The sequence below is a fragment of the Natator depressus genome, chromosome 2, assembly GCF_965152275.1.
Source record: "Natator depressus isolate rNatDep1 chromosome 2, rNatDep2.hap1, whole genome shotgun sequence".
Lineage (NCBI taxonomy): Eukaryota > Metazoa > Chordata > Testudines > Cheloniidae > Natator > Natator depressus.
Window position 1 is genome coordinate 190,117,894 of NC_134235.1, and position 14,861 is coordinate 190,132,754.

Here is a 14,861-nt window from a genome sequence, read left to right on the forward strand (position 1 = left end):
AACAGCAAAAATTAAGATGTTTATACACCAATGCGAGGAGCCTAGATAACAAAATGGAGGAACTCGAGCTACTGGTGCAGGAAGTGAAACCAGATATTATAGGGATAACAAAAACATGGTGGAATAGTAGTCATGACTGGACTACAGGTATTGAAGGGTATGTGCTGTTTAGGAAAGACAGAAATGAAGGTAAAGGTGGTGGAGTAGCATTGTATATCAATGATGAGGTAGAATGTAAAGAAATAAGAAGCGATGGAATGGATAAGACAGAGTCCATCTGGGCAAAAATCACATTGGGGAAGAAAACTACTAGAGCCTCCCCTGGGATAGTGCTTGGGGTGTGCTATAGACCACCGGGATCTAATATGGATATGGATAGAGCCCTCTTTAATGTTTTGAATGAAGTAAATACTAATGGAAACTGCGTGATCATGGGAGACTTTAATGTCAGATATAGACTGGAGGACGAGTGCTAGTAATAATAATAGGGCTCAGATTTTCCTAGATGCGATAGCTGATGGATTCCTTCATCAAGTAGTTGCTGAACCAACTAGAGGGGATGCCATTTTAGATTTGGTTTTGGTGAGTAGTGAGGACCTCATAGAAGAAATGGTTGTAGGGGACAATCTTGGGTCAAGTGATCATGAGCTATTTCAGTTCAAACTGAACGGAAGGACAAACAAAAATAAATCTGCAACTAGGGTTTTTGATTTCAAAAGGGCTGACTTTCAAAAATTAAGGAAATTAGTTAGGGAAGTGGATTGGACTGAAGAACTTATGGATCTAAAGGTAGAGGAGGCCTGGGATTACTTTAAATCAAAGCTGCAGAAGCTATCGGAAGCCTACATCCCAAGAAAGGGGAAAAAATTCATAGGCAGGAGTTGTAGACCAAGCTGGATGAGCAAGCATCTCAGAGAGGTGATTAAGAAAAAGCAGAAAGCATAGAGGGAGTGGAAGATGGGAGGGATCAGCAAGGAAAGCTACCTTATTGAGGTCAGAACATGTAGGGATAAAGTGAGACAGGCTAAAAGTGAAGTAGAGTTGGACCTTGCAAAGGGAATTAAAACCAATAGTAAAAGGTTCTATAGCCATATAAATAAGAAGAAAACAAAGAAAGAAGAAGTGGGACCGCTAAACACTGAGGATGGAGTGGAGGTTAAGGATAATCTAGGCATGGCCCAATATCTAAACAAATACTTTGCCTCTAATCTTTAATAAGGCTAAAGAGGATCTTAAGGATAATGGTAGCATGAGAAATGGGAATGAGGATATGGAGGTAGATATTACCATATCTGAGGTAGAAGCGAAACTCGAACAGCTTAATGGGACTAAATTGGGGGGCCCAGATAATCTTCATCCAAGAATATTAAAGGAATTGACACATGAAATTGCAAGCCCATTAGCAAGAATTTTCAATGAATCTGTAAACTCAGGGGTTGTACCGTATGATTGGAGAATTGCTAACATAGTTCCTATTTTTAAGAAAGGGGAAAAATGTGATCTGGGTAACTACAGGTCTGTTAGTTTGACATCTGTAGTATGCAAGGTCTTGGAAAAAATAGTTAAGGACATTGAGGTCAATGGTAAATGGGACAAAATACAACATGGTTTTACAAAAGGTAGATCGTGCCAAACCAACCTGATCTCCTTCTTTGAGAAAGTAACAGATTTTTGAGAGAAAGGAAACGCAGTGGATCTAATTTACTTAGATTTCAGTAAGGCGTTTGATACCGTGCCACATGGGGAATTATTAGTTAAATTGGAAAAGGTGGGGATCAATATGAACATTGAAAGGTGGATAAGGAAATGGTTAACAGGGAGACTACAGCGGGTCCTACTGAAAGGTGAACAGTCAGGCTGGAGGGAGGTTACCAGTGGAGTTCCTCAGGGATCGGTTTTGGATCAATCTTATTTAATCTTTTTATTACTGACCTCGGCACAAAAAGTGGGAGAGCGCTAATAAAGTTTGCGGATGATACAAAGCTGGGAGGTATTGCCAATTTAGAGAGAGACCAGGATATCATACAGGAAGATCTGGATGACCTTGTAAACTGGAGTAATAATAATAGGATGAAATTTAATAGTGAGAAGTGTAAGGTCATGCATTTAGGGATTAATAACAAGAATTTTAGTTATAAGCTGGGGACGCATCAATTAGAAGTAATGGAGGAGGACGACGACCTTGGAGTATTGGTTGATCATAGGATGACTATGAGCCGCCAATGTGATATGGCCGTGAAAAAAGCTAATGCGGTCTTGGGATGCATTAGACGAGGTATTTCCAGTTAAGATAAGGAGGTTTTAGTACCGTTATACAAGGCACTGGTGATACCTCAGCTGGTATACTGTGTGCAGTTCTGGTCTCCTATGTTTAAGGAGGATGAATTCAAACTGGAACAGGTACAGAGAAGGGCTACTAGGATGATCCGAGGAATGGAAAACTTGTCTTATGAAAGGAGACTCAAGGAGTTCGGCTTGTTTAGCCTAACTAAAAGAAGGTTGAGGGGAGATATGTTTGCTCTCTCTAAATATATCAGAGGGATAAATACCGGAGAGGGAGAGGAATTATTTAAGCTGAGTACCAATGTGGACACAAGAACAAATGGATATCAACTGGTCATTGGGAAGTTTAGACTTGAAATTAGATGAAGGTTTCTAACCATCAGAGGAGTGAAGTTTTGGAATAGCCTTCCAAGGGAAGCAGTGGGGGCAAAAGGTCTATCTGGCTTTAAGATTAAACTCGATAAATTTATGGAGGAGATGGTATGATGGGACAATATGATTTTGGCAATTAATTGATCTTTAAATATTCATGGTAAATAGGCCCAATGGCCTGTGATGGGATGCTACATGGGGTGGGATCTGAGTTACTACAGAGAATTCTTTCCTGGGTATCTGGCTGGTTAATTTTGCCCATATGCTCAGAGTTCAGCTGATCGCCATATTTGGGGTCGGGAAGGAACTTTCCTCCAGGGCAGATTGGAAGAGGCCCTGGAGGTTTTTCGCCTTCCTCTGTAGCATGGGGCATGGGTCACTTGCTGGAGGATTCTCTGCTCCTTGAAGTCTTGAAACCATGATTTGAGGACTTCAATAGCTCAGATATAGGTGAGAGGTTTATCGCAGGAATGGGTGGGGGAGATTCTGTGGCCTGCATTGTGCAGGAGGTCATACTAGATGATCATAATGGTCCCTTCTGACCTTAATATCTATGAATCTGTGATAAGACTCTCCTCCCATGCTGCTTGTTCCTGGGTGCCGGTGCCATGCTGCCTTTACATCTCCCTTGTTAACTTGTTTTTCCTGTTTACTTCACTTGCAAATGTAACTCCCATTGTATTTGGCTTTGCAATGGTTAACTTACATTAGAGACAGAGATAGTTGAATAGCAGCAGAAGACCTCTTTGCCCATTCTGCCTTGTTAGACTTTACAACATAATATCAGGAATATCTATAAGTCTTCTTACAGTGTTAATACATGTCTCGCTGGTTTTCATTTGATATCTCACATGACATACTTTATAGCGGGGGTTCTCAGACTTTTGTACTGGTGACTCCTTTCACACAGCAAGCCTCTGAGTGCGACCCCCCCTTATACATAAAAAACACTTTTAAATATATTTAACACCATTATAAATGCTGGAGGCAAAGCGGGGTTTGGGGTGGAGGCTGACAGCTCGTGACCCCCCATGTAATAACCTCCCAACCCCCTGAGGGGTCCTGACCCCCAGTTTGAGAACCCCTGCTTTATAGTGAAATACTGTGACAGCAATATATTAAGTATGGTGCATTTCTCAGTCCTAATAAGAGTTGCTGACACAGAGTAGTGAGCCACCAATGGGTCTCTGTTTCACAATCCCATAAATTAAAAACACAGAATAATACAAAAGGACTGCCTATAGATATAACCAACCCTCCTACAAGTTTAAGGAGACGGAACATACAGCAATAAATCAATGACCAAAATGTCTTTAAGAAATAGGTATTAAATTAGCTATCTATTTATTTTAATCATAGAATCAGAGGACTGGCAGGGACATCAAGAGGTCACCTAGTCCAGTCCCCTGCACTCATTGCAGGACTAAGTATTATCTAGACCATCCCTGACAGATGCTCATTAAAAATCTCCAGTGATGGAGATTCCACAAACTTCTTAGGCAATTTATTCCAGTGCTTAATTACCCTGACAGGAAGTTTTTTCTAATGTCTAACCTTAACTGCCCTTGCTGCAATTTAAGCCCATTGTTTCTTGACCTCCTCAGTGGTTAAGGAGAACAATTTTTCTCCCGTCTCCTTGTAACAACCTTTTATGTACTTCTCTTCTCCAGACTAAACCCAGTTTTTTCAATTTTCCCTCATAGGTCATTTTTTCTAGACTTTTAGTCATTTTTGTTGCTCTTCTCTGGACTTTCTCCAGTTTGTCCACATCTTTCCTGAAATGTGGCAGCCAGAACTGGGCACAATACTCCAGTTGAGGCCTAATCAGTGTGGAGTGGAGTGAAAGAAATACTTCTCGTGTCTTACTTACAACACTCCTGCTAATACATCCCAAAATTATGTTTGCTTTTTTTACAACAGAGTTATAGTGTTGATTCATATTTAGCTTGTGATTCTCTGACCCCCAGATGCCTTTCTGAAGTACTCCTTCCTAGGCAGTCATTTCTCATTTTGTATGTGTGCAACTAATTGTTCCTTCCCAAGTGGAGTACTTTGCATTTGTCCATATTGAATTTCATCCTATTTACTTCAGACCATTTCTCCAGTTTGTCCAGATCATTTTGAATTAAAATCCTATCCTCCGAAGCACTTGCAACCCCTCCCAGCTTGGTATCATCCGCAAACGTTATAAAAGTACTTTCTATGCCATTATCTAAATCACTGATGAAGATATTGAACAGAACCGGATCCAAAAGTGATTCCTGCGGGACCCCACTCAATATGTCCTTCCCGCTTGACTGTGAACCACTGATAACTACTTTCTGGGAATGGTTTTCCAGCCAGTTATGCACCCACCTTTTAGTAGCTCCATCTAGGTGTATTTTCCCAGTTTGTTTATGAGAAGGTCATGTGAGACTGTATCAAAGCCTTGCTAAAGTCAAGATATATCACGTCTACTACTTCCTTTCCTATTCACAAGGCTTGTGAATGTTAGTGCCAACTTAAAATCCATATTTCCTCTCTGTGCCTTGATCTGGTGGTAAGAAAGTGTCAATCAATCATAGGCATTGTATTTTAGTCTCTAGTTGTAGTAGTTTGTACTGTGGTTCCAATCAGAACCCCATATGGTAGGTAAGCAGAATAAGGCAAGGAAGAGTATTTAGATGGGGACATGTGGAAAATGTACGGTTTGGGTAATTTAATACATTACACTCTTCTCTAAAAAAGAACAGGAGTACTTGTGGCACCTTAGAGACTAACAAATTTATTAGAGCATAACCTTTTGTGGGCTACAGCCCATTTCATTGAATGCATAGAATGGAACATATAGTAAGAAGATATATCTATACATACAGAGAAGGTGGAAGTTGCCATACAAACTGTAAGAGGCTAATTAATTAAGATGAGCTATTATCAGCAAGAGAAAAAAACTTTTGTAGTGATAATCAAGATGGCCCATTTAGACAGTTGACAAGAAGGTGTGAGGATACTTAACATGGGGAAATAGATTCAATCTGTGTAATGACCCAGCCACTCCCAGTCTTTATATGCCATCATGTGCCAGCAATGCCCCTCTGCCATGTCCATTGGCCAAACCGGACAGTCTCTACGTAAAAGAATAAATGGACACAAATCTGACATCAGGAATCATAACATTCAAAAACCGGTAGGAGAACACTTCAACCTCTCTGGCCACTCAGGAAAAGACTTAAGGGTGGCAATTTTGCAACAGAAAAGCTTCAAAAATAGACTCCAGTGAGAAGCTGCTGAGCTGAATTAATATGCAAACTAGATACTATTAACTTGGGTTTGAATAGAGACTGGGAGTGGCTGGGTCATTACACATATTGAATCTATTTCCCTATGTTAAGTATCCTCACACCTTCTTGTCAACTGTCTAAATGGGCCATCTTGATTATCACTACAAAAGTTTTTTTCTCTTGCTGATAATAGCTCATCTTAACTAATTAGCCTCTCACACTTTGTATGGCAACTTCCACCTTGTGTGCGTGTGTGTGTGTTTATTATCTTCTTACTATATGTTCCATTTTATGCATCCAATGAAGTGGGCTGTAGCCCACGAAAGCTTATGCTCTAATAAATTTGTTAGTCTCTGAGGTGCCACAAGTACTCCTGTTCTTTTTGCGGATACAGACTAACATGGCTGCTACTCTGAAACCTACACTCTTCTCTGTGAGTCAATATAGAACCAGTGGTTGTGGGAGACAGGAAATGCTGTTCATATGAGATTGACATTGGAAGTTTCACATATTTTAAGCTATGGAGGAAGCTTTTACTCATTATCTTGCCTAATTTGCAACTGAGCCAACTGTTGCTCAACTAAACCTCCCATGCCAGAGTTTCAAATGCAAGTGCTGTTTTTCATTTCTCTTAAATTATTCCATAGTGCTACTATGTGCTCTTGAACAGCTCTGATGTGCTACTCCAAAAGTAGTTGTGTTTCAGTTGTGGATTAAGTGATTCTTGAATGTTTTTTATAGCACTTTGGGATCATTTGAAATGAGAAGCCCTATATCTATATACATTTAAAATTACTATTGCTATTGAAATCTGTTTCTTGCGATGGTTGTCATTTTTGGTAGTAAACGTTGCTATTTCTTGAAAGCATCAACACTTAAACTACATCTGTATGACATAAGCAGTTTGCAGTTCTCTAGAATTCTGGATGATGTGTGAGAAAATGTATCAAGTAATGTTGCAGTCTGCACACACAGACGCATTTTCTGTAATTAGTCCTGAAGTGACACAGGAATTGCCACAAGTGAATGAACTCTTAAAGTAAAATCAGTATGTATACTAGAACTTTTCTGTAACACCTACCCCTGGAAAGTTGAGGGGACAGTAAAATATTTATACTGGAGTCTTAAAGTAAGTAAGGATGCAGCTGATATTAACGATCTTCAGGCACATGCAAGACTCATCTTTTTTTCCCAGACACTTGAAAATGGGAGGGAATTGTTTGAGGAGGGGGAGTTTGCAGTATGTTATCTTAAAATGCTGTACTTGGAACTTATTTTTAAGTTATGTCAAGTAGGCACAAAGCGCATGCATGGTACCTTTTTTTGAGTTTTGATTGATCTAAATATGTACCGTAGGCACAGACAGTTCAGATAAACTCTGCTTTAGTCAAGTAAAAAAAATGTTCAGTCCATTTTTGTTAATTTGTTAATCTTTATCAGTGGTAGTCTTGATCTGATCTGACATTTTGACAAGTTTTCTCTTTTGTGTGGTGAAATCTTTTGGTTACTAAAATTTTATCTTCAGTAATCCCCAAAAGGAATAACACAAGTAAGATGATTATTAGAGCATAACTATATAAAAGATAAATTAGATGCAGTAACTATTTCATAAAACTGAATAATAAATGCCATTTTGTTTTTATACTGTTCTTGATCGCACTTCACTTCAAAGTGCTTCTGCAGAGAACTAAAAAAAAAATTCTTTAATCTTGTCATGTGCGTAGGTACTTGGTAAATAACCACTTACTTTGGGATAACTCTGGTATGTTAGAACTTCTCATAGGGCTGAATTTACTATAAACAAATAAAGGTATGGTATTTTTGTGAACTGTAGTCTGTTTTAATAAAGAGAGAACATCTGATAAACTAATCAAAACACACCCTGCTATTGAAGGTTCAAAGCTGCCCTAAATCCAGCTCTAAATCTGAGCTTTGTTCAGGACGGGGTGGTGGAGCAGAGGAGCTGTTCTCAGATTGGACGGAAGCTGGGAGGAGGAAGAACAGGGGTTGAGGCAATGACTGCAGAGATAGTAAGGACAGACTGAGTGAGCTGCTCCTTCCCTAAGTTGCTTGCCATCCTGTAGAGTATGTAGGCACAGCATTTTGGAGTGAGATTGCCAGTTTGGGTCCCCAGGCTTGGGCTTGCGGGGCTCAGACTAGTGCGTTCACAGTAGCTGTGTAGAAGGTGCTTGGAAGTTCCGGTTTGGGCTAGAGTTCAGGTTCTGAAGCGTATGGAGAGAGGTGGGCTTCAGATCTCGTTCTGAAAAATATCCCATTACCAGGATTCTCCCTTCCCCTCTTTATCATTGGATACGCTATGTTGGTAGTCAAATTTTAAAAGGAAAAATCTATATTGTATGTTTATCATGCCGGAAGTATGTGATGTTCTGATGTACTTAGGCACAGCCTATTTCAATAAGTCTTATAATAAGAGGGAAGGCTCAAGTCATCAGAGGTAAAGAATCTAGATTCTCCAGTGCTGTAAATATCTTCAGCTGTAATTGTATCTAAACAATACCATATAACCAAAGATAACTTAAAAACAATAAGCCTCTCATTTTAGTCCAAGTCCTGTTTAACACAAATGGAAAACGCCAGCAATGATGGTTCGTTTAATGGATGGCTGATGCTTATAATTGCAGTTAGTCATGGTAGCAAACCCCTGCACTCAGCCATGTTTGCAGGATCAGATCATAACTTCTGAAGTGTGTTTGTGTGTGAAGGGGATATACATTAAACCAGATCTGTGTACTCTGTGTTTTGTTACTGTGACTACTCTCTATGCAGTGTATGTTCTGCATGTGTAGGGCTTATAGTATCAGGTTCTGACATACCAGATGTCTCAATCTTTTGGCCGAGTGTAGAGGTAATTGCTCTCCTAAAACATGTAACGAAGTTCCCTCCTTGCCCCTTTTATACGTGTTGGTAAAGTGCATTATCTGGAGTTGATGAAATGTACTATTACCATGACTATTATACACAATGTCTGACTTTAATCCAAATGCTAATTATAAATTAAGTTTGTCAGTTTTAGATTGTCAAAGTCAGATTCAGGACTCACATAATTTGTCAGACCACTCTGTTTATTAGCAAAGCGCTTTGCCAATGCACCCAGATATGTGAGCCCCCCTCTGAGACTCAAGCTAACTTATTTATACAAATAAGCCAAAGCCAATTTAACATAAGAGACAAAAGGAAGCAGAAACTGACAAATATACATACATATCTTATTTGCATACTAACGTTTACCAATCTCCTAGCTCAGTAGGAGCTCTAAGTTAATTAGTTTGAGGACCCATTGTCTCTCACTCCTTAATGTTTCTCTTCCTGACAACTAAATTTCAATAAACCCTTCAAGTAGCATTTCTTTAATGAATTATAATTTCAGTATAATTCATTCTACTTTCACAAGATCTAATACCTTTTAATGAAAGTGACAGGCATTATACATGATTGCAGTGCCATTAACTAGCCTTTAAGGGATAAAAAGGAGAAGGCTTTCAGGTGCTATTTACTGGCCATATTACAATATACTGTTTCAAATTTGAGGCCATTCTGAGTATATAGGCACTACTGGTGAAAATAAGATTTCCTCTTCCATTTCCATTCACTTATTACAATAATTCTCTTTGCAACTATGAAAGCTCAGCTACCTGTTCTTTGCAAGTATGAATATATTGATCTTGTAGGTAGAAATAGTGGGATCATACCTGTATTTCACTCAAAATATTGCATCTATGCCATCCTCAATTTTTTATTAAAATGTTATTGTCAGTGTACAATACGTGCCATTTTGTCTGACGCTAAAATAAAATCAAAACAAAAGATGTATGCATATAACAAGAATATAATAAAACAGAAGAAAGAAGCTTAGCAAGCACATTACATAGATCTTGCTAAGTGTGGAAATTAAATCACCAACAGCATTTTTCAAACATGGACAAAAATAGCCTAGGCTGTGATGGACCACATATAGATAACACACTAAAGTGTCTATCATTGTGATATCTGCAATGATTACATTATCTGTGTTCTGGTACATCTGTGTGCCTGACTGAAACTGCAGTCCTTAAGGCTTTCTCTAGTATAAAATAACTGAGTGATGCAGTGAACAAACCATGGAGTAGCAACCCTATTAAAAGATTAGATATGTGAACAATTGAACCTCATGCGGCGGGGAAAACTCAGACTATTATTAATAGCAGAGGAGACTGTTAACTGCTGACAATGGGAGGAAGGGGTGGGCACAATTTAAAGGTTCTGGCGTTATGCAGAGAGGTTCAGGGCAGGTACTCGAGACAAGAGTTTTGATTTTTAGAGCTACTTCTAATGTCTCATGACACTATGTAATAGCAGATAGAGACTGTTCTAAAAGCGAGCTACACACGAAGAGGCTCTGGATTGCACTGGTGTTTTATATCAATTTGAACAACAGATATTTGCAAAACAATCCTTTTGATATAATTTTTAAAGCTCTTGTGATAGTATAAGCACCCAATAATTATGTCAGGAATCAGTTCTAATTTAACCTTATAAAATTATTTTCCCTCTCCATTTGAATCTGCTCTCTCTTCTGTGTTTATAAGGAGACATTGGCATCACAAGTACCAGAAATCTCATGCTAACTCTATTGGTGGCTATGATGTCTCTCTGGCATCTGTAGTATCACAGAATGATAAATATGGGGTATTATTAGCAAACCTGTAAAAACAGATTTTATGGCAGGAGGATAGTGGTTTGAAAGAATTTTTGGAAAGTAAATTAAAACAGATTTCTGTGCTCAATCTCCTGTGCCCAGCCCAGTTAGCAGACGATCAAGTCACGTTTCTTGGCTTGCCTACCATTCCCTTTTCTCTTTACAGTTCATTTTTAACTACAGATGGACCCAAAACTAGGACACAGAATCCAAACCACTCAGAAACATGAGGAAGATCAGATCTAAGTTCAGATTTCACCTTCATAACTTGTTTATTTTCATGATGGGCCAGTTCAGAATTCTGAATCCCAGCACTCTTATGAAGTGGCTTGGGTTTGGATCTGAAGTTGAGGAACCTGAATTTGAATGGAAGCTTCACAACTGACCCACTTTTGCTGTTAACATTACAAAGTTTAATAGTGTGACTTTCCAGTTCTTAATTATGATTTAGTATAATATGTTCTGACATTAAGGCCCCAATCAAGCAAACTCTTAAGCTTATGCTCAGTTATAAGCATGTGAGTAGACCCATTGAAATCAATGGAACTGCTCAAGTGCTTGGACTTAAGCACGTGTAAGTAGTTTGCTGGATTTGGGCCTTTAGAAAAAATGAAATAAAATATCATTGTCGCAGTTTCAGGGGAACTACACTTGTGTTGCCCTGGGCTCTCCACCCACCCCACCCCCAGTGCCCCTGGTCTGCACTGCCTTCCCCCTCCGCCCATTGCCTCCCTCTCCCCATTGCCCCGAGCTCCCCTTTGCAGCCTTGCAGGCACCTCAGCCAGTTTCACCATTGAGCCTGCTACCAGCCTGATCTCGCTTCCCGGCTCTGGGTGCCACCTAGCAGGACTCAGCAGAAGTGCACGGTGTCGGTGACTTTCCCAGGCAGGTAGCTCTCAGCTGCGCTCAGCCTGACTCCCACCCTGGCAGAAATCTGGGGGGACATGCGGCCCCGTATTCTCCCCCTCCCCCCATGTCACCTGTGATTAATAGAGCAAGAGCTGGAGAGTGATCAGACTATAGACACTCCTGAAAACCGACTTACCAACTTTTCTGTCCCTCCTCTCTGCTCCTGTCCTCATCCACTCCCCAAAATATGTCTTGACACTTACAAAGCACACTTCTGCTTCAAATTTTAATTTAACCTGGAGTATGGGCCTTACAATGGCTGCTGCTTTGAAAATTATGCAAAGGAAGCATCAAACTATTTCAGAAACCAATCAGGGGAAAGCACTAACTTTAACTAAATACCTTTTTGTATAATCAGCGAGCATGCCTCATGAATTACAGGTCAGTGACTTCATTAAATCTAGTTGTATCAGTGTAATTGAGATTCTTTTGTGCTTAGGAAAGCAGATTATTTACCCTATTTAAAAGGTTTGTGTGTTTGGCTACAAAGATACTTAGAGCATATTAATATATAGCAATGTTTGGAAATCACTTGCCAGAGCTAGGGAAGCCTACTTCAGAAATCTCAACAAACCAGGTACATAGTAAGCGACTTCCGCACTATCAGGGCTGATCCTTGCCATAATTTCACCATACCTGTTATCAGCATTTTTTGTCATCAGTAAGACTTGAGTGCCTATAGTTCTCCAGGTTCAGTTTTATAATGAGAAGAGTGCAGCCTTAGAGTTTTTGGTCATATGTTATTTACTCATGTATCTTAATTCTTCGTTTTAACAATCTGTTGCTTATTCTAGAACACTCCCTCCTCACGAAACAGAAGCTTGTCTTTGCTTCCTTCTGGGATGAGTAATTCTGCATCTCCTAGTAGTCAAAAACATCAGGGTCAAAGTGGACCGACTGTTGTCACCGTCACACATCACAAATCGCCTGCAGCAGCCCGGAGAGCCAAGAGTCAATATACTGGTCAACTCCATGAAGTCAAAGAGGTAGGAGTTATGTGATGTGTCCTTGTTGGCGTGAGAGCTCCAAATATCCTCTTTTTCTTATGACTTTAAATACATATGCTGTCTTGGAAGAATTTTTGATGGTTTAAATAGAATTAACCTCATTTTTATCCTGTAGCATAGTAAAAATGGATATGCAGCCCAACTTAATGCATATTTGTATAGTTTTAAATTAAATCTCTACAAATAGAGTATCTTTTACCTTTTGTTGTTAAAGATAGGATTTTGATCAACTCATTGCATAACTATTAGGAATTTTAGCCAATTAAACAATACTCCAATTATATGGTTAAGAACTGAGTAGACTTTCACTGATTTGTGGTGAGTAGGAGACCCATTGAGGATTACTGAGTTTTTCAAATTTGCAAGTAAGCTAACACCCAATAAAAAGGGTACTAAATTGACTGTTTGTTTATTTTAACAAGTTATTTAATTTGATAACATAATAGATCAATAAATGCATTATCTATTTTGTAACATTAATGAAGTCAGTGATAAAAGACCTCCGTACATCTGTAGTGTTTACAAACTGGTAACATTTAGTCTGTTGCTAAATGTTAGAAACTCCTATTTTTGTGTGTGAGAATATAGGGCTTTTGAGTTGAAGTGAGATTTGGAAAGGTTTTACTATATTTCACAAAGTAATTTTATTTTAAAGAGATGGTGTCATGAGGAACAAAGGTAAACTTGATTTTCATGCTGCCATGTGCATCCCTTTTATTCACTTAAGCAAAATATAGCTATTAGCCCACAGGTATTCTGCTTTTTCCTTGACATAAACCATGTCATGTTATAATTTAGCAAGAATTACATGAGCATGTTCACTCTCTCTGGTCAGGTGAAAACTGAAATAGTTGCTCAGAAATTTCTGATGTAGCTGAACCAAAGACCAGAATCCGATCTTAAAAAAAAATAAAATAAAATAAAAATCCAAAAACCAAAAAAACCCTCTGACAAATAGTTTTCAATAATCTGTAAAATGTACAGAAAGATACATTTTTCCTGTCTGTAGTCAACATGCTTAAGATTTTCCAAAATAGTTGTATATGTTTCATTATAAAACATTACTAATTATGAGTGCTTATGAAAGGAGTGCAACTGCTTGAAAAGTCTCCATGTTGTAATTTAATTGGAAGGGAGCCCATTCTAATACCTGATCATGCAAAGTTTACAGACTATTGCCCCACGAATAGTCCCATTGACTTCAAGTCCATTTTAAGTAATTGATGTTAAGTCTTTGCAGAATTGGGGCCGTAGGCTGCAAAATCACCTGTCAAGGTTACCCAGTTTACAATTTGGAGGGGAAAGGGGTTTCCTTTTGTTCCTGGAGTATCACTTGTTTTGTTACGAAGAGTCAAAGAAACCATCTCACATTAAGAAAAAGAGTTGAACAAACCCCTTTTTACCATGTTCACTTCCTGTTTTCCAGGATTACGTTATTGTTGCACTCTCCCGTAGAATATACGTGTATGTTTCCTCTTCTGATTTATATATGCAACATTTGTTGTTCTTCATTTAATTTTTATTTAGGAGCCCAGTATGTATAGAAAAGGATCAATTGTAATCTTGGAACTCACATGCTTTCTACCATATCTTAATCTTCTGGTGTTAGATATGGTGTTATGATAGTATCCAGTACTAAATCAAATCTTTTTTGCCTCTTGAAGGAAATGACCACACCACACTTTTAAGTGAGAGGGAACTTGGCTGGCTGGCTGAATGAAGGGAACTGTGCTTTATGGCTGTGTGGGGGGAGGAGGGGAGAGGTCAAACTGCTGCAAAAGGGGACAAGGGGCCAGCATGGCAACACTAGCTCATCCCCTGGGAACTGGATGGGCGGAAGGGTTTAAAATGGGCTGCCCCATGCGGTGAAGCCCCCTTTTACACAGATCAGGCTGAGGCAGCACCCACCCTCCCTGCTCTTTAGATGGTGAAATACCAGGTTTGGTCAAGACCTTCTGTGGGCATTGCGCTAGCCTCCCTTTTTTTGCGGGGTGGGGAGGGGAGCTGGGAAGGAATTTTTCCCTCACCACCAGATTGATCTAGGTGGAGTTGGGAGGTTTTCGCCTTACCCACAGCGGGCTGGGGGGTGGGGGGGCTTTGTTGATGTGAGGCATGAAGGGAGTTAGGCTATGATGCCACAACTTATTCAGTAAGTGTGGGGTGGCTGTCCAGTGCAGGAACTTCCCAGGGAAGGTACAGCAACCAGATAAAATGGCTTGGTAAAGGACTTAAAGGAGGTGTTTGTTAAAGGAACGGAATAGGGGAGGGGGGAGCTGGGGCTCCTACTGATGGTGCAGCAGGGAGCCAACCCTCCTTTCTTATAGCCCACTGTAG

The 14,861-nt window shown here is 39.5% G+C and overlaps 1 protein-coding gene across 1 annotated transcript in view; it reads left to right on the forward strand.

The window, feature by feature from the left end:
- Nucleotides 1-14,861, forward strand: part of OSBPL10 (oxysterol binding protein like 10) — a 179,568-nt gene that overhangs the window by 57,729 nt on the left and 106,978 nt on the right. The window contains exon 4 of the mRNA XM_074945619.1: nucleotides 12,315-12,506. Within this exon, the coding sequence (XP_074801720.1) occupies nucleotides 12,315-12,506 (192 nt within the window). The remainder of the gene's footprint in view (nucleotides 1-12,314; nucleotides 12,507-14,861) is intronic.